General features: G+C 40.3%; 1 protein-coding gene across 16 annotated transcripts in view; it reads left to right on the top strand.

Annotated features, from left to right (window-relative positions):
- Positions 1–19,648, top strand: part of SOX5 (SRY-box transcription factor 5) — an 838,708-nt gene that overhangs the window by 724,170 nt on the left and 94,890 nt on the right. For 12 of the 16 annotated variants that reach the window (XM_048826912.2, XM_075121858.1, XM_075121862.1 and 9 more), the window contains 2 exons: positions 2,188–2,311; positions 15,265–15,350. In XM_048826912.2, the coding sequence (XP_048682869.1) occupies positions 2,188–2,311; positions 15,265–15,350 (210 nt within the window). The remainder of the gene's footprint in view (positions 1–2,187; positions 2,312–15,264; positions 15,351–19,648) is intronic. The other 4 variants (XM_048826867.2, XM_048826947.2, XM_048826850.2 and 1 more) reach the window with 1 other exon arrangement.

Here is a 19,648-nt window from a genome sequence, read left to right as displayed (position 1 = left end):
AAAGTGGTGCTACATATATTTCAGCTTGGAATGGAAATTACATTGTTTTGACTGGGTTATTTCTGTATCCATGCAAACCGTCCTCACCTCTTCGCAGTTCTTACCTCCTTTATACAACTGTGTTTGTGTCATTTAAAGTCAGAGGGTCGTAAGGGTCCCTTACAGGATGTAATTTGGAGAGAGAATTTGAAAAAGAAAATGTGACAGCCAGTTGTGAGAAAAAAGGGCATTTTCCTGGTAGACTTCCTAAATGGGAGGATTTTTTAGTGCAATGTTTTGCTAGCGTATCAGGCAGTCACTTGGAATCAAGTGCAGACTTGTGCTACATTGTGGGCTTGGCAATGACAATTTTGTGTGTGTGTGTGGTGCTTTGGTTATATTAGCCCTGGAGGCAGAGTTAACACTTGCAATGGGACAAGAGTATTTGCAGTCATCAGAGAACTTTGCAGTCAGCTTCAATAACATCACTCAATTTTTTCGCCTTTTTTTTACATTTTTTTTTTTTTTTTGGCAGCAAAGCTCTTAGTGGAACCATCTGTCTTTCTATTAGTGTTTTTGAGTCCTGTTTTGAAGCTTCTTTGCTTGGCAAAGTCACTTTCATCCTTGGAAACCATTTAAAAAAAAGTTCCATGGCTTCTTGCCGAAGAAGAGTACTATGCAAAAATTCCACACGGCTGTTCATTTTTGTTCTAAAAGAATACAGTTACTTTGTCTTAAAAAAAAAAATCAAGGCAGAAATGGGATGACTCCAGACTGGATGAATGTAAGGAGGAAGAAATAGCATTTTATATTTTATGTCTCACAAAATCCAAATATGACTTTTTAACTAACTAGATCAGAATAGCAACAAGAAGAATAAAGTAACAGTCAAAGTGAATCCAGTTAACAGAGTAATTGGCACTACATCTAGCATAGCTTCAGTCTTGCATTCAGTCTCCAACTGCAACAATTTCTAACCAATATGTCTTATGAGCTTCGTCTTACAGGATGTCCCAGACTGTAATGGTGCAATAACCACGCACACAGTTACCACCATTCTTAATGCTGCATACAGAGAGGACCCGTACCTGCCAACAGTGGGGAGGAGAGAAGGGGGGCAGAGTGAAGGCAGCGACTTCAGCAGATATTACTGAGCATGCTCAGTCTATGTGAGCGTGCTCAGTACAAGCCAAGCAGGAAATGTGGGGGGGGAGCACATGACCCTGCGTGCCCCACCCGATGCATCGCCTCTGGCTGCATACATCACATCATGAACCAAATGTTAATCTATGACAGCCTATCTACATCTCTTATGCCTCTGCTCCACAATTCTGTGGTCTATCTTGATGACCTCTCTTGTAAGGGTTTCCTTCCCTTTACTGATTGATCTCCTGAAAGGCAAAGTTTCATTTGTTAGTATAGTTTTTTTATTAAAACCAGTTATGCTGCTGATGTCTTATGTTACCAAATAATTTGCTCCTCTTCTGTGTGAGATGGAAAAGCAATGTCCTGACCATTTGTATTAATCAAAAACACTCATAAAACTTTGCAAAAGTAGTAGTGTTAGCTGTTGTGTTATGGCCAATTTCCAATTTGGATGACCACTTTCTGCCTGCCTAAAGTCTCCTTCAGTTTCACTTGCAATGTAAGAGTCTTCATTTCCTGCCCTATGCTTTTGTGTAGTGTTGCTGTGCAACATGAAACAGTTGACACTCCAGATGTGGCTGCATTTCACTTGTGAGCAAAGTGTTTCAACTGTGTTTGTGGCCATCTCTGAGAATGTGTCTGTGCATGCATATACATGTGTCTATGTGTGTGTATATACACACACATATCCCAACACATACATACGTGTCTAATATTTGTAAAGTGTTTAGAATCATTTGGGATGAAAGGTGCTATGTATATGATTGTGATTTGGCAGCATTGTGAAGTGGAATATCTTAGTGTCATATGGAGAAGATCTATAAAACTGCAGTCATGGTTGTTAAGGTGAAATGAAATATAAGTATGCCTTAATTTATGTAATTAATATTAAGTGCTGGGGTATATGGTAATTAACACACGGCTGAACTGTTGATGCTGTTGGAACCCCTCGCAACACAGGAGTATATTCTAGTCTGACCTGGCTAAAAAAAATAAATAAGCAACTGCTTAGGCATGTTCTCCAGAAGATTTTCCAGGTTTGATTTTCCTCCTTCTGTTCAGCAGGTTCAAGGTCAGCTTCCTCCATTGATGATTCCAGTGTTCCCTCCAGATCAACGAACCCTAGCAGCAGCCGCTCAGCAAGGATTCCTCATTCCTCCTGGTTTCAGCTACAAGGCAGGATGCAGTAAGTCCTGTAGATTTTCCAGCTGGAAGTGGGCAGAGGGCAGAGTTTTAAAACAGGTTGTCCAGTATTTATGCTGAACTAAGTCACCAGATCAGAAATATCACGTCTACTGCCTTGAGGTGACAGACCCACTAAGCTGAATTTAGGATTTACAGAATAGTGTGAGAACGGATTTGCCAAGAGATCACTAATATGTTCATTGATATAATGGCCAAGAATTTCAGAACTGGCTAGTGAATGTGAGTGCCCAACCTGAAGGGCCTGATTTTCAGATAGCATGTGCTCCGCCCTTTCTGAAAATCTCTTTACAGTGTGTCAGGTTGGGCACTGACAAACACTATTTACTTTTGAAATTCTTGACTATGCTGTACAACAAAACAAAACACAAACAAGGAAACATGCTCATCAGCACACGCAGATACTCCTCTCTTAATCTAAAAGGGAAGTTGTTTGAAATGGCCCAATACATTTCAACGCTATTGTAGGGAAATATGTTTTTTCCTCTAACAGCCTGCTTGCTTTTTATTAACTAAGGGCCTATTCTACCCTCTTTCTACACACACAACTCGCATTCATCTCAATGGGAGTTCTGTACAAAGATCAAGGATATCATATGCCTCTCAGTTTGACGGACTAACACAAAGCATAAATATATTTTACAAGAGCCTAAGACTAAAAACTGTGTAACATCTATTTTTTTAATTTTTGAAAGTTTTATGGTCACTACAGGATCCTGAATTTTTTGGCAGTTTTATTGAAGCCTTCCATAGGATCTCTTGTTCCTGTCAACAAGATAAGAATAAATATAGGTTCAAAATAAATCAAAAATCTTCCTTTTATCAAATAGATTTAGCTACAGCATAGGTTCTATAAACCTGGTTTTATGCATTTGTGCTTATCTAACTCTACTGACATCAGTTTCCTATCTTGTTATCTAAGACTCGCTTGTTTTACCATTCTCTCTCTTTAGTGCATCTGTTTAGCTTTATTATGTCCGCATCAGTGTATCCATCTGTATCATTGACTAACTCATGAATTCGTCAATTGTTTAGCATTATGCACTGCTCACCAGTGGAGCAGTTTATTAAATTTTGAATGCAAAGGGACTATCTGGTGATACTTTTCATCCCGTGGTTTTAGATTCTTTTGTTTTTCTAACTTTATAGATCCAGTATTGGGTTTCTGTAAGCAAAGTTCCCTTTCGCTTTGGCCATCAGCCCTCATCTTGGTGTACTATATAGGCTGTTACCACTACTGAGAAGTCACTGTTCAAAACACTTCACCTCACTCAGCAGCTGCAGTGCAATGCATAGGCTCATTCACTTCTTCCAGTGATTTCACACCCATTTGTTCTCAAATGGGAGAAGTAGTGATTCACATTGCAGAATGTGTAACCGAAAGCCACATTGAATATGAATGCTACCATAACTGTAGGCCTGGAAAAGGTCAAGAAAACACCCCATTAGACATATCTGGCAGATTAAATTAGTTCCGTGTTAATGCAGTCTGACTTGGAGAGAGGGTTGATTTTTTTTTTTAACTGTTAGTAAATTAACAGGAGGATAGTCACATAGTACCTCACATCCATGAAGTTCATATGACATCACATATTTTTGTAACCTTGGAAATGAAAAAAACTGAAGAATGTTGCTGCTGCTCCTGGCAATAGGGCTTAAAATTAACAGCATGTCAAGATCTAAGATTGAGCAGAACCCAGTGGGAAAGACAGCTCTCTGTTTGCTGATTCCCTGGCATGTTTGACTGAGTTTGAATGAGAAGCTGAGGGGAAGTGATCAGTAGTCCAAAGGGTTTTTTTTCTTTTCGCTCACAATTTAATGTAAACAATAACATATATTGGCCTAGCTATACTTAGAACGGTTGTAGCAGTGAAAACTGTAATATGGTCCCCTCAAGTAATGTTTTTTGACAGGCAATTAAAACAACTCCCCTCTTCTACCCTTCTCTCCCCCATTTCTGTTAGTCGTCATGGTAAAGGCATGGTAGATGGCAGACAAGATTTTGAGTAAAATTTTCAAAAGTGCTTAAGTGACTTAGGAACCTACATTCCATTTTCAAAAGTGACCTAGGCACTTAGAAGCCTATGTCCCATTGACTTTCACATAGACTTAGGATCCCACTGATCAGATTTTCAAAGTTATTTTTGGGCACCTAAAGATGCAGACAGTGCCAAATGGGATTTTCAAAAGGGCTTAAGCAGGTTATCTTAACTTCCACTAATTTCCATGTTTAGGCGTCTAACCTGCTTAGGCACTTTTGAAAATCCCACTACGTTCCTATCTGCATTTTTAGGCACCTAAAATGCCTTTGAAAATCTAGACCCATTTGCCTAAGTAACTTTAGAAAATGGGATTTAAGTTCCTAAGTCATTCAGGTGCTTTTGAAAATTTTATTCTTTAAGCCTGGGCTGAAAAATTGTAATGAAAATGTTACAAGACTGACTTATAGACTTCCCAAATGACAATTCTATTATTTGCTAGCTTTCGTAACTTGCATTTAGAAACAAAAAACTGCATGAGACCCTTAGTTCTATTGATAAACAGGTAAGAACCACAAATTAGCAAGTTTGGTTTTTAGCATTTACCCACAAATGGGGAATTTATAGATTTTGGGGGGAATGAGTTTTATCTAGATATAAACCATGGCCTACATTTTCAAAAAGGGATTAGTGATTTTGGGTGCCTTGATTATTGGTTGCCAAGTTTGAGACACCTGAAAAGTGCTCAATTTTCAGAAGGTGCTGTGCCCTGCTCTCTGAAAGTCAGGCCTCCATAAAGACTCTCAAGTTGGGACATCCAATAATCAAGGTATACCCCAAATCACCACTCACTTCTTGAAAGTTAAAGCCCACATATTGCAAAGAAGATCCTTTGTGCTACAAGTAACACCTCAGATTACTGGAACAGGAAGACGTATGAATATCTTATTGAATACTACTCTTGTTTCATTCAGCTTGGATGGTGAGACTAGTCTAGTTAAACACTCTGTAGTTGGTTTCCGTTTATGGTTCTCCTGGCCAGTAATAGTGGCTGGTTTCCTGGAGATTTATTTATATGTCTCCCATTAGCTTCAGTGAGAATTATGTGGTCAAATTCCTCAGCCAACCCTTCAAATGGCATACCCCAGAAGACCAAAAGGACACTTTTTTTGGAGGGAAGGTGAGGAGTCATTTTGGTGAGAAAAATACTATTTTGTAATTGCCATTAACTTCTTGAAATTCACTAAAGAGCTGCTCTGACATGCTGTTGTAAGAGGAGCTTGTCCACTGTAGATTCACTGTCTGATTAGTACTATGTTCTGGTGCGCTGAGATATTAATAACAATATGATGATAATTCATTAATAACTAGTATTTTAATGGATCGTTTTTATCCACGGTTCGCACCGTGCTTTGCAAAGGTATGTAAGTATGATCATTCCTATTTTACAGATGGGTAAACTGAGGCAGCAAGATTAAGTGATTTGCCCAAGGTGAGATGGCAGAGCAGATTATAGAACCCATGTTTCCTGACTTCTAGTTCAATGCACTACCTGTAACTTTTTCCTTTTTCTTCCTAACAAATTCTAGTTGGGAATGGCTTGTTTTGTTATGTTTTTTTAAACAGATGGTTTACATTTCATAATGGACCATTTAAACAAGTTGACACTTCCTCTCCTCTCTCTACAGCATATTGTGTAGTGTTAAAGTTGGCAGAAAGAAGCATAAAGCTCTTGGGCTTGGATTAGAAGGTTCTATTAGTATTGGATTTCTATTAAGAAAATGAAGCAGAGTTCTTGATCCCTGGTTCTGGTTGCTATCTGGCCTCCCTACTTAGATGTAGTGTAATTGCTTAAAATGTTTATTATTATTATTTATAACCAACGCAGTTGTTTCTCAGTAGAAAAAGAAGTGCCAGTGTGCCATGATGGAAATACACTGTTCATTAATTTCTCCATGAATAGCAGAGGAAATAATGGCTATTCATTGGTCATCTCTTTGCTAAACATTCAGAGTTTATTATTAAAAATTGAAATCCTAAAATGTTTTGTGCATGACATCTGCTTTTGATGAATAATGAAATGCCATGTACATTTAGGATGAGAAATAAAATGAAGATTGGGACTAGTTCTGGTCCTCCAAAATTGTGATGTGATAATCCCAACATCTTCACCAAATTACTCTAATACATCCTCCCTATAGTTTCAATCAGGTATGTTGTCCTACTGGACTGAGCACAGGCATAAAAGCCAGACTACTGCTTTTCCAGAATAGTGGCAGAACTCCTAATCTCTGCCACTGATGTGCTATGTGATTTTAAGCAAGTCATTTAAACGCTCTGACTTTCCCTACACTGTGCTCTTTAACCCTAAAATATCCCACTGTTGCTTTCAGTTTCACTGGTGTTAGCAAAAATGGGAGCTCCCATGTGGGTGAAGCACTCATGGTTCCAGCATTTCAGCCACTGTGGGGGAAATCCTGACCCTATTGAAGTCAAGGGACTTTTACTGTTGACTTCATTAGGCCTGGGATTTGCCCCCTATTGTGTAGACCTGGGCAAAGTTAGATATCATGGTTGTTAAAACACTGGCAGCCATGGGATATTTATTTAGAGAATCATTTAATTTGTGTTTGTAAAGTGCTCTGAAAATGTAAAACATTATGTAAATCCAAAGTGTTAAGATGTGAAATGTTGTTGAGTGCTGTTTAAAAGCTGCTGCATTACACTTCAGAGGTGGCTTCCTTTCCATGGTGAACAAAATGGCTCTTCCTTGTATGTGCGCATTCATAGATCTGTAGAGAGAGAGCTAACTTGTTACTACACATTAAGTAACTGATAGTGAGGGAAAGGGAGTAAGGAATTCCCTCCCCACCCCCTTTTGTATGGCGCATGTAAGGTCCACACAGAAACCCAACCCTTGTGCTTGTGAGAGCGGAGGGGCTGTTGCTAGGCGAGCCAAAAAGGCAGCAAAGAGTAAGCAGATATAACAGCAAATTATAATCCCCCAGCAAACCTGAGGAGCCGAATGCTCTCAAACAGATTGCCTCCTAGTGCCCCCTTTGAGGCAGTGTAGTTCTGCACCACCCCTTAGTGTGGGCTTCCCTTACAGGCATAATATATAGCCCATACTTTGATAAGAATGTTGAGATCCTTCAAAATTGAAGCACTGAATAAATACAAATTGTTATTTCGGAGAGTTTTCCCCCATTGTTTCTTTGTCTTTTTTGTTTGTTTAAATGTTTGGTGATGCTTTTACAAAAGAAAATAAAAATGTTGACAAACCTATGACACTGTTGCATTTTACACTGGACTCCCCCCCCACCTCCCCCCCCCCCCCCTTGTGATTGATGCAATCCAGTGCGAGAAATGCTGCTTGCCTAGTGGATCAACAACACATTTAGTGTTCTAAGCTGAAATTCATGTGACCATTTGAGTGGCATGTTTTTTTCAGTTTTGTTTTGTTTCTAGAAATGATGGTTACTGGTACTACACTTCAAAAAATTATGTAGTACCATATTTGCTACCAAATATGTTTTCCAGATCATTCACTAGTTCTCAGGATGACTCCTAGGTGGTGTTTTACTTGCTTGTACCTATGTTATTTTTATGGCCACATGCCAAATTTCGGAAACAAAACCTGTTTTTCTTTTTCTTTGCCCTTTCCTCCCTCCCCCTATGGAGAATTTGTTGTAACAAATCATATTGTGTTTCCAGTCAGATGTCATCCACTTGGGTTTTTTGGAAAGCACTTTAATCACAGCTTCAACCATATCCAATTGGGGAAAAAATGTGAATATACAATAGGTATATTGTATGTTTGCTATATATCGGCTCACTACAGCTGGAAATTTCCTAAATAAAATAAGCACACAAAATTATTGATGAAATATCTAATTACCCCTTAAAATACTCATAAATGTGTGAGAAAGTGGACAAGCCACGCCTAATAAAATTAAAATAAGCTGAATTTACTGTTCCTCCATTTTCTGAACAATATTCCATACATCCAATAACAAATGAAACTCTCTGTTAATAGTTCCTCATACAGTACAATAAAATTAATGTTTTGGAGTTAAATACCATAAACTTCCTTGGGCATATTTGCTGATGTATCTCTGTTTTTTAGTTAGTCACATGTTTCATTGTTTAATGGGTTATCATGTGGGCTGTGTCATAATCTCTCTTGTACGCAGGGTCCATAAGTCTGGCTTCTAAAGAGACTGCATGCTAATTTCTGATTTAACTGTGTCAGCTGTATCAGCTGACATACAGGTCAATGACAACCACCAAATCACAAGAAGAGAAAATTGACATGGTACGCTTTTATCAGAATGACAAAAATAGGAACCATGTGTTATCAGGACCACATACTGTAGTTTCTTTGTAAGGATGTTAATCATCTTTTAGAGCTACTGTTTGCGCCTTGGAAAAGAATGGTCATATGACTAAACCCTCATCTTCCCATCCCCCAGAATAAGAAACAAAAATAAAAACTGTGGATTGGTACAGCAAGAATTAGATGCTTTCTGGTAAGGAGTGTGCCTAGTATGCTCTGTGAGAGTGTGTCACTGCTATAGAGTTGGACACCGAACTAAAAGTATCTTGATGGGGAACAAGAGAAACCAGTGATTTGTTTTTCAGTTCCAAGAAAAATTGCCAAATTAGTGGTGCGGGGGGAGGCTTGCATGGTAGCTTGAATAAATCTGAACTAGACAGAGAAAATAGTGGCTTCTATAATAAGTGGGTGGTTTCAATTCAATTCCTAGGCCAAAATGGGTGCCTAAAATTGAGTCTCTGGGAGAAGGTCTACGAGCCCGTGGCAGCAAGCGTTCCAGCCTGGTTTGACAGACTCAGGCTAGTAGGGCTGAGCTGGCAGTCTAAAAATAGCTGTCTAGACAATGCTTTGAAGTTGTGGCTCAGGATGGAGCTTGGGCTTTGAAGCCTGCCCCCACTCCCTGAGCTTCAGAGCCAGGGCCCCAGCCTGAGCCACAGCTTCAAAGTGCTGTCTACACAGCTGATTTTAGAGCACTAGCGTGAGCCCCCCTGCCCTGAGTCTGTTGATCTGGGCTGAGAGGCTTGCTGCCACGGGCTATGGGGACATACCCTAGATCTATATTTGGGCACCTAAAGTACATCTACACTGCAAAAACAAACAAAACAACAACAAAACCCTGTGACAGCAAGTCTCGGGAGACCAGGTCTACAAATTCAGGCTCCTGCTATGGCACACAAAATAGCAGTGTAGATGTACCCTCTCGAGCTGGAGCTCGGGCTCTAAAACCTGGGGAAGGGGGGAAGGGTCTCAGAGCCCACGTTCCAACCTGAGCAGGAACGTCTACACCAGGGTGAGTGACCTCCAGCCTGCGGGCTGCATGCAGCCCATCAGGGTAATCCGCTGGCAGGCCGCCAGATAGTTTGTTTACATTTGCACAGCTGCCCACAGCTTCCAGAGGCCATGGGTAAAAAAAAAATGTTCAACTGGAGCTGTACATAGATCTCCTGAAAGGAAGTCAGGCTGTATGCTGTCATGTGGTCCCTCCATGGCACCTGCTTGCTCTCTCTTTCTCTCTCCCCCACCTTCCCTGGTCAGGCCTGAGCCCCTCACTGTCTCATGGGACAGAAGCTGTGAATTGTGCCCAAGTGCCCATCTATTTCCAGTCCTCCCATAGTATTTCGAACATCCCTACTTCCACATCAGAACCATCAAAGTAAAGTGTGGAAATGGACAAGTATGAATGAGTGGTGAGAAGTGTTCCTGTGGGATACCTGTCTGTACCCACCTCCCTTGAGTGCTCATCATAAAGATATTTAAGTAATAAAAACATATTTTTAAACTGAGCTATTTCTAAAGCTGATCAAAAATGGGGGAAATGTGCATTTTTGTTTGGCAGTTTTAAAAAGGATCAATGCTTCAGTTAATCAATTTTTTTGTAAAGTTTTTACTTGTGAATTTTTTCATTTTTTTTCTGTTTTCATTCCTTCCTCCAATCTTTCTCATGTTTCCATTTTTGCCAGTGAAAATGGGGAAGGGGTGGAAAAACAATAAACTTAAAAAACAAAAAGCTTAAATTTTCCATTTTCTAATTTAATTGGGGAAAAAATCATAGGAAAAAAATCATGACATTGATAAAAGGCCAATTTTAGTGAAAATATTTCATCAAAAATTTTCAACTAGTTCTGGTTGTTTCTGCAAGCAGGTGCAACCTAAGAATCCTGTCAAAACATTATTATAATTTAACATTAGTGTGTAGCAGGATTTATATAGCGAATAAGTAAGACTGTGTCTGTCACAGAGGTCGTGGAAGTCACAGATTCCATGACCTTCCGCGACCTCTGTGACTTCTGCAGCGGCCAGTGTGACTGGTGGAGCAGCCCTACAGCCAGCCACAACTGGCTGTAGCTGGAGTGGCCCTGGGGCCAACTGCTCCTCAGGGCAGCCCTGGGCAGCTGGCCTCGGGGACCAACCAAGCAGCGGCCGGCGCAGCTGGCTCCAGGGACCGCTTGAGCAGCAGTCCAGGGACGGCTGGAACAGCAGCCATGGAACCATGGCGCTGGGGGCGGCTGGAGCAGCGGCCGGTGGGGCTAGCCCTGGGACCCCCCCAGAGCAGAGGCCCCCTGGGGACCTCCCAGAGCAGCACAGTGTTTTGATATTATGTGCTGCCAAGAGCCGCGTAAGACATATTAAAGAGCCACTTGCAGCTCACGAGTCTGTCGGAGTATCGCTGTTGTAGGGCATATAGGACCAGGGAAAAGATTGCAGGAGAAGAGGCAAAGAGAGAGAGCTGCTTGTGGGACAAGGTAACGAAGCGGAAGTGAAGGGAATACCAAAGATCCGGTCTGCACAGCAGAGAAGCAGGAGACCAGTGATAATGTATAGGTAGGCAGGAAAGGAGCGGAGAGGTGCATCCTTGAAACAAAGGATGAAAAGGCCTAGTCTATGCAGGTAAAATTTTCAGAAGCGCCTATGTGACTTGGGTGTTTGTCTTATTTTCAAAAGTCACTTAGGCATGCAGGGGCCTATGTCTCATTGAAAGTGAATGGGGACTTAGGTTCCTTGGTCACTTTGGTGCTTTTGAAAATTTTACCCTACATGTTTTCATAGAAAGCGTTGGATTCACATCAGGAGATCCCAGTTTCTTCAGTTGCCTTTTTCCCTGTCTGCCTTTATGGGTCTCCATGCTCTCGCAGTTCTCACCTCTGCCATCTTCTTCATATTTTGAAAAATAATTATACTCTATAACACTGGAACCAATCTCAGCACTTTGGCCACTGAGAAGTCTCCCAAGGCTGCTTCTGCAGCAGTTAACAAATCAGGCAATCTGTTACAGTGTCTGAGCATCAGCCAGAGGCAACTTCCCCCCACACGCTCTTCTGCTCCACACAAACCACCCGAGTCCCACCTCACCCTCATTCTCCCACAAACCAGGTCCATCCTTGCCTGCATGCTCCTCTGCAACCACATTACTTCCTCTTCCAGGTCACTCTGTGGTCCTGTATTTCCCCCCTGTAAATTTCTTTTCCCTCTTCACCCCCTTTTCCACAAACCTTGAAGTCACCCTCTGAGGGACGGTCCTACAATCTGCACTCCCAGACTCCCAATTCTCTGTTCCATCCTGTGCCCTCCACAATCTCCAAAACATACCATCCCACCTAGAGCTCTACATGTCATACACCTCTCTCTCATGCCCGGCTATCACCACTACGTACAAGCTCTTTCTTGGTCTGTCCTGCCCCCTGTCATTTTTGAGTTATGTTATTTGTCTAAAGTGGTGCAGGTGGGAAATAAGTGTATTTGTAATTAAGAGGAATTTAGGAGGTAATCAAATCATTTCTACCTTTTCTCTTAAGATGCAAATTCCACCCCTTGCTCCATTCCAGACCCTTCCCTCTGGTTCGTAAAAAAACTAAAAAACAGCAAATACCTGCCTTTAAAAATTGTTTTGTCCAGGAATTGTAGCTGATAGTTTGGAACTTAAAGGATCCTCCCAAAATTCTGTATTTTTGGCTGTTGCCTAGAAGATAAAGGGAGACTGGTAGCCACTAATTCCTTCCCGGTTGTAATACGGCAGTATGTCATGATTGCGTTTGTAGATTGGTTTCAGTATAATACTACTGTTTGAAAGTGGATTGTTTGAGTAATACAAGCGTATGACTGGTCGGGAAATAGCTGTTTCTAATAGCTGACTATCTTGTTTCAGGTTTCAGAGTTCCCAGTACTTGGAAAAGGACCGTTTAGATCTAAAAATGAGACATTTACTGAAGCATTAATAAAATGCTTAAGAAATGCATTTCCCTAAGAAGTGTTAAGCATTAAATACAACTGCTCAGACAAATCTAAATGCCAATTCTGGAGAAATGTTAAGGACTGCTCAGAGAGGCAGTGGGCTCCAGTGGAGCGAGTATTGGGATAGGAGTCAGGAGATCTGGGTTTTAGTCTCTTCTCTGGCCTGCTGTGTGACATTCACTGGGCAAGTCAGTTCTCCTCTCTTATTTTCCCCTCCCACTCTTTGGTTGTTTTGTCTTTTTAAGGGACAGCGCCAGTCTCTTGCTATGTGTGTGTAGAGTACTTAGAAGAATGAAGTCTGATATTGCCTCTACTCATTACTGTACCTGGCCTAAACTTTCCCACTATTGTTACATTGGGTCAGTTGCAACAATGGGAGTATTTAGTATAGACTAGCCACAGGAGTTGTGATGGTGGGAAATGTTTTAAGAAACAAAAACCTACAGTAGGCAAGGGCTACTTCACTTAATAAAAGGAATTTTAAAATCCTAGCACATAGTAATATTGAAGTAACAGAAATATTACCGATTCCAAAAGATTCATGGTAGGGTCACAAAAGCTTTTAAGCTTTTGTTGTATATGTATTGTTCTTAAAAAATATTTTGGGAGCACTGGAAATGTGTCGACAACCAAATAATATTAATTATTAATAATTAATGACAATGGCAACAATAATAATAATGATTATCGAAAACATGGAGCACACAAGATCCTGGCTCCACACAACTTAGTGTTTTAAAAACTACACTTCAGCGCACATCAGCACTGATTGCTCTTCTCTTTAGAATTGAGGGGAACAATCATTTTGGTTTCTTGTGTGGCTGGCACTTGCGCAATCTGCCCATTTCTAGAAAGAAGTCATTCAAAATGAAACTGGGATTTTCCTTTGAGGTTCTTGTGGCATTGGGAGTAGCACAAAGCTATGAATGTTGAGTCTGTTACTTTTTTGGGATTTTTTTTCTCGGCTGTCTTTAAGACTAGCTGCTGCTTCCGTCACTGGGTAATGTTCTAGATTAGAAAATTGAAAGAATCACTTCATTCAATCAATGATATTAAACAGGAAGTGGAATCCTAAATGAAATCAAGGGGATATTGAAAAATGTGGAACAGTAACAGAGTGAGATTAAAAATCAAAACTAAGTTAGAAAAGGAAATGTGGACTGGTGGCTGGTGCAGAAGTCTAGGAGTCAGGATTCCTGTGTTATGTTGTTGGTTCTTACACTGCTTGACTATGTGTCCTAAAAAAGTCAACATAAACATTAGTGGTTTTCCTGAAACCAAATTTTACAACACAGCCTATTTACAGTATTTTAAAAATATGACTGCTTTTCTCCCATTTCATGTTTCCTGGCACTTACACTTGATGTCGTCACAAATATATCATTTATTAATAATAATAATAATTAATTGATCATCATGACATGTAGCATTCTGCATGGCCTTTTAAATTGCTCTTTTATCAATTTGCCCAAGAAAGTATAATCCTGGAGGGAAACTTTTACTGTGTCCGCTTAATCAAATGTACTGCAACCTTGTAGAGTGCCTACCTAATAAAATGTTCTGTGTCTGTCATGGTCTTATTTCAAATGGCTCATTCTATGCCGTGCTAATCGTATCTATTAGCAGATCATTGCACCATGCACGAATGGTCTGATGATCCTTATTAATTGAGTGGAAAGCTTTTAAACATTTTGTCATTTGGGCAAGGAATATAACGCATGTAACATTTCTATTAAGCTTGCAGCTCCAGCTTTCCCATTGGTTTCATTAGTAGGTGGACAAGAATTGAATTCATTTAAGAGTAAGACATTTAAAGGCAAACCAAAAGTGACTATTTTTTACAGTGAAACATGTCTCCTTGTTTTTGTTTGTTTGGCGGGAGGGGGCTACCTTTTTTTCCTTCAGATAATGAACATTTCTCATTAAAAGTATTTGCCACTTTTTTTTTTTAATTTTATTTTATTCCTAAGCCGTGTCTAGCACAGGAGGATGCTGAGCCTAAGCTATCTTCATTTTTCGTAAGACGCTAAATTAAGGCACCAATCATGTAAAGGGATCTGTGAGGGGACTCCTGACACTTGTGCGGAGTCCCTTTGACTTCATACTATTATGCCTTTTGCAGAATTGGGATCTCAGTCTGTAAAGCAAGATTGCTTCCACCAAAAAGAAAATATAGAATTCAAGAATGTGCCGTTTTTGTTCACATAGATACTAAAGTTTGATCTGTGTGCTATTCAGTTTACAAACAATGATCTCAGTTTGATTAACTTCATATTCTGGACCAATCTATAAATTTGTTCCCTCCTAATACTGTGATCATATCAAGGTTATACTTCTCCTTTTCTTTCTCTCTGTCTTTTTTTTTTAATTTTATTTTTTTTTATTTTTTGAAGTGCAGCCCTCTGATCAGTGTGCACTTTTTTTTCCATTTCCCTAAATACATCATGAAAAAGGATGAGGTTTCCGCCTTAATTGCTTGTGCCTTTTATTCACATTCCTCTCTCAGCCAGAATTGTGAAAAGAGTGTTAGTAAAAGGCTTCACAATAGAGCTTTTCATTAGGCCTCAGCAAGGCACACAAAAGAAGGCTTTTGGAAAGAGTGAATGCAGGAGTTTAATTTGCAGGTGGAGAGTAGATAAAAGGTGCTGACGCCTCTATTATTCTCTTACTTAGGTGACCCTTACCCTGTTCAGCTGATCCCAACTACCATGGCAGCTGCTGCCGCAGCAACACCAGGCTTAGGCCCACTCCAACTGCAGGTAAGTCTGGAAACAATGCAGAAGAGGCAAAGGTTAAGTAATTATGGAAAACAGTTTTCTTTTCCATTAGAACACAACAAAACTAACAATGTTTTTGGCACACCCTTTTCATTTAAAATGTACATTGAAGCTTAAATAAACATAAACCATCTTGGGGTTTTGTTGTTGTTTTTTTAACCTGTGGGGAAGATTTGTTTTACACCAATATTAATTTTGATTTTTAGATTTGAACGTTCACTCTTAACAGGCAAAACCATTTGTTTTCCTTTTTTGTTACAACATTCTGATGCAAGTCATAAAGGTTGGTTACATGTGAACCAGCAAAAAGAAACACACGGTTAGACAGAAGAGCCCTGTCCTGACAACGACTTTTAAACTGCTTAAAAGTCACTTAATGTGATTGTCTTTTTAGACTATAAGCTCTTCAGGGCGGTGACTATGCCCTCCTATGTAGTGTTAAGGTACCCAGCATATTTTAGGTGCTGCTAGAACACAGGTAATTAATAATTATACTAATTTAACACACTATGCAATTATAAAATTGTATTACAAACACACTACAGAATCTTGTTTGAGCCATGCAACAGAGTTAGTCTGGGTCCCAGATTTGTTTAGATTGTGCCTGATTCAAAACCCTGGACACAAATAATCCTAAATTTGAGGGTGTTTGAAATCTGACCATGGATCAGAATGAGAATTTTCCAGATTTTCCTGTCTGTTCCAAATCAAACCCACCAGATCTAAACCCACTGTATATTAGGAAGTTTGATAGTCAGATCCACAATTTGAACTTTATGTTCTGACATATGTGGTTGTTTCACATAAATGGGATCCAGATCCAAACTAACTTTAGTTTTGCAAGAATTTAACTGACATTTTTTTGTAAGACTAAAATCACCACTGAGGCTTTGTTCTTCCATTTACTATCTTTAGGCAAACCACATGGGATGCACAGCATATATATCTGCTTGGAAATGCTCAACCGTTATAAACTACAGGTGTGAAACCACAGTCTCGAATTAAGTTAAATCAGAACTAGGGCAAACTGGACTTCATGCAGTTAGTTTGGACAGCACAAGAGAGGATGAGGGACAATTTTGATAGGCTTTCCTACAAAGTTAGTCAGCTGAGTTTCACAGAAATGGCTGCCAGTGTGTAAGCTGACCCATTCAATGCACCACCACGAGCCTTTGTATGAAAAGATACACAGTATGTTAATTTCTGATCCTGTGAGCTACGAATACCAAGGGCAGTTTAGGAGTCATGGGAACCATAAAAGTAATGCAAAATATGTCATCCTCCAGAAATGACTTCTGGGAAATAACTTTAGCTCTGATAAAATGCCTGTAATACTCACCTCTCTCACTCACACTCACACACGCACACACAGGAATGAGAACATACATTGAATGTAAGAATGGCCATACTGGGTCAGACCAATGGTCCATCTAGTCCAGTATTCTCTCTTCTGATAATGACTAGTGTCAGATGCTTCAGAGGGAGTGAACTGAACAGGGCACTTTATCGAGTGATCCATTCCCCTGTCATTCAGTTTCAGCTTCTAGAAGTCAGAGATTCAGGGATGCCCAGAACAAGGAGTTGTGTCCCTGACCATTTGGCTAATAGCGATTGATGGATCTGTCCTCCGTGTACTTATCTAATTCTTTTTTAAGCCAGTTCAAAGGCATCCCTGGCAATGAGTTCCACAGGTTGACTGTGGGATGTGTGACAAAGTATTTCCTTACGTTTGTTTTAAACCCGCTGCCTATTAATTTCATTGGGTGACCCCCTAGGTCTTGTGTTATGTGAAGGGGTAAATAACACTTCTCTATTCACTTTCTCCTCACCAGTCACGGTTTTCTAGACCTCTATCACATCCCCCCCCCCATATAGTCGTCTCTTTTCCAAGCTGCAAAGTCCCAGTCTTTTTAATCTCTCCTCACATAGAAGCTGTTCCGCACCCTTAATCATTTCTGTTGCCCTTCTCTGTACTTTTTCCAGTTCAAATATATCTTTTTAGAGATAGGGTGACCAGAACTGCACGCAGTATTCAAGGTGTGGTTGTACCACAGATTTATATAGTGGCATTATGATATTTTCTGTTTTATCAATCCCTTACCTTATGGTTCCTAACATTCTGTTCACTTTTTTGACTGACACTGCTCATTGAGCAGATGTTTTCAGAGAACTATCGGCGATGACTCCCAAGATCTCTTTCTTGAATGGTAATAGCTAATTTGTATCCCTTCATGTTATATGTTAGGGATTCCCTTTTCCAATGTGCATTACTTTGCATTTGAGGAAGCAGAAGTTTGTATATCTACAGATCTTTAGTTAGCAGTCATTCAGAATTGCTCTGAAATAAAGAGTCCGTGATAAAGGGGGTTGTCAGAGTCTGACTATTTCATTTCAGGACCAGGATTGGACAGTAACTCAGTAAGCACTGAGTTAAAGTATTCTGAATAGAAGGAAGACTATAACAATGACCATTCTATCATAGAAAATGTGACAGTGTGTGGATACTATTGGTTTAATTAAAACTTTCTGATGATTTTAGGGGCTGAAGGATTGTAAAGCTCCAAAGGCCTCTTGTTCCTATGCCAATGAGCATGAAAGAAGGGAAAGCACTGAGCAGGCTCCCCTACTGATTGGCTTGCTCACCTGTGATTTGGGCTGGGAACGGAGCCAAGTTTGGGAGTCCATCAGTGGGAAGAAGCTTTTCAGATAAGACTATGGGTACACTAGGAAACCATTTTTGAGAAATATCCCTGCATTCCTAAACCTGATTCATTTCCATGAGTCAGCTATATAGGGAGCCCTAGTGTAGACAGACTTCTGACTTCTGCTACCATTTTAAGCACTGTGTAAATTAGACCTATTTTGAGAAGGATTTTATAATACAGCATTTAGAATGTACTCCCAAGCTTGCTAACACCAGTGGAGCTGAGCCAGCATAAGCAAGAATGGGAAATATTTGAAAAGTTATCTTGACCTTATTTGGTGGGAATCAGTGGCACAGAATGTAGATAATGGAATTAAAAAGTGTTTTGTCCTCCAGGAAACAGTTTAAATCCCATTTAATTTGGGTTGTAATGATTGTCTCCTTAGTGGTCTGTGTGAAATGAACTACTGGTCTCAGACCAGTTTCAAATGGCATACGTCAGTGTGCAGTGGGTACAGTCTGGGGGCCCATTGGGCGGAGAGGGTTATCTCACTTCAGAGATTCATCTGCATAATATGTAACCTTGGTGTCTCACTGAAAACACCTGGGATTAAACCCCCTGTCTGCCAGCCTCGAGAGGTCAGAATGACGCATTATAACCTCCCTTTCTCTCCCTTTTTCATATTCTTCCCACGCTGCTTCTTATGCTGCTCTTCCAGGCTTTGTGTACTAAGACTAGTCAAGTGGTGTTCTAGGGAGATCAAAGAAAGAGATGCAATCTCAAGACAAGGAACAGGAAGAGAGTTTGTGACTCTCAGGCGCACTCTGGCTTTTTCTTCTCCAACGCAAAGGGTTTTGTTTTGTTTTTTTAATGGCAGGATAACAAATGTGATAGCTATCTCATTGTAAAATCCTAATTGGAGACAAAGTACTCGCAGTGTTTACCACAAGGTAGCTAGGTGAGCTCAGCACTCTACCTCCCGCTCCTGGTTCACCTGGCCTTGTCTATCTCACAGCAAAACTAAAGTGCCTTGTCTCCACTGTGTTCTTACAGTGGGATATATAACATATTAATTCTCCCCCAGGCAAGCACACCTTTTTGATGAGTGATGGCATAGCTCCCTGCTAACTCCAGCCTGAGAGGGTAAATAATTTGAAGCCCTACCTTTCCCTCTTCTCCCCAAGTCCCCACTGTTGGACCCAGATACCACAACTGACACAGTTAGGACTAATTGGTGGCAGTTTCAGCAGAGAGGCTCGTGCTGAATAAGCATGGAGACTGTACTACCTTTACATTCATAGAGGTGGTTCCTCCAGGTCACGTTAGACGTATTTTGATAGGTTCATGTTGGAGAAACTGGAATTAACACTATCTGTGCTTGAACCTGGATTTGAGAATAAAAGTATTTAGGCACCAAACTCCCAATGATTTCACCCACTACCCTAGACATGCTTTAAAGGAAAATGTGCTCTCTGATGGACATTTCACAGGGGAAGTGAAAGATGATGGGTTGACAGTTTTTTTGGGCCAGCTCCCCAGAAGTATTTAAGCACCTACTGCCATTAGGAGGTATGGACCAAATTATTGAAATTAATTGGAGTTAGGTGCCTAAATAACTTAGAAGATCTGGGCTAA

Source organism: Caretta caretta, chromosome 1 (genome assembly GCF_965140235.1).
Source record: "Caretta caretta isolate rCarCar2 chromosome 1, rCarCar1.hap1, whole genome shotgun sequence".
NCBI classification, from domain to species: Eukaryota; Metazoa; Chordata; order Testudines; family Cheloniidae; genus Caretta; species Caretta caretta.
Note: the sequence above shows the minus strand (reverse complement) of the source record. Positions and strands in the feature narration are given on the sequence as shown.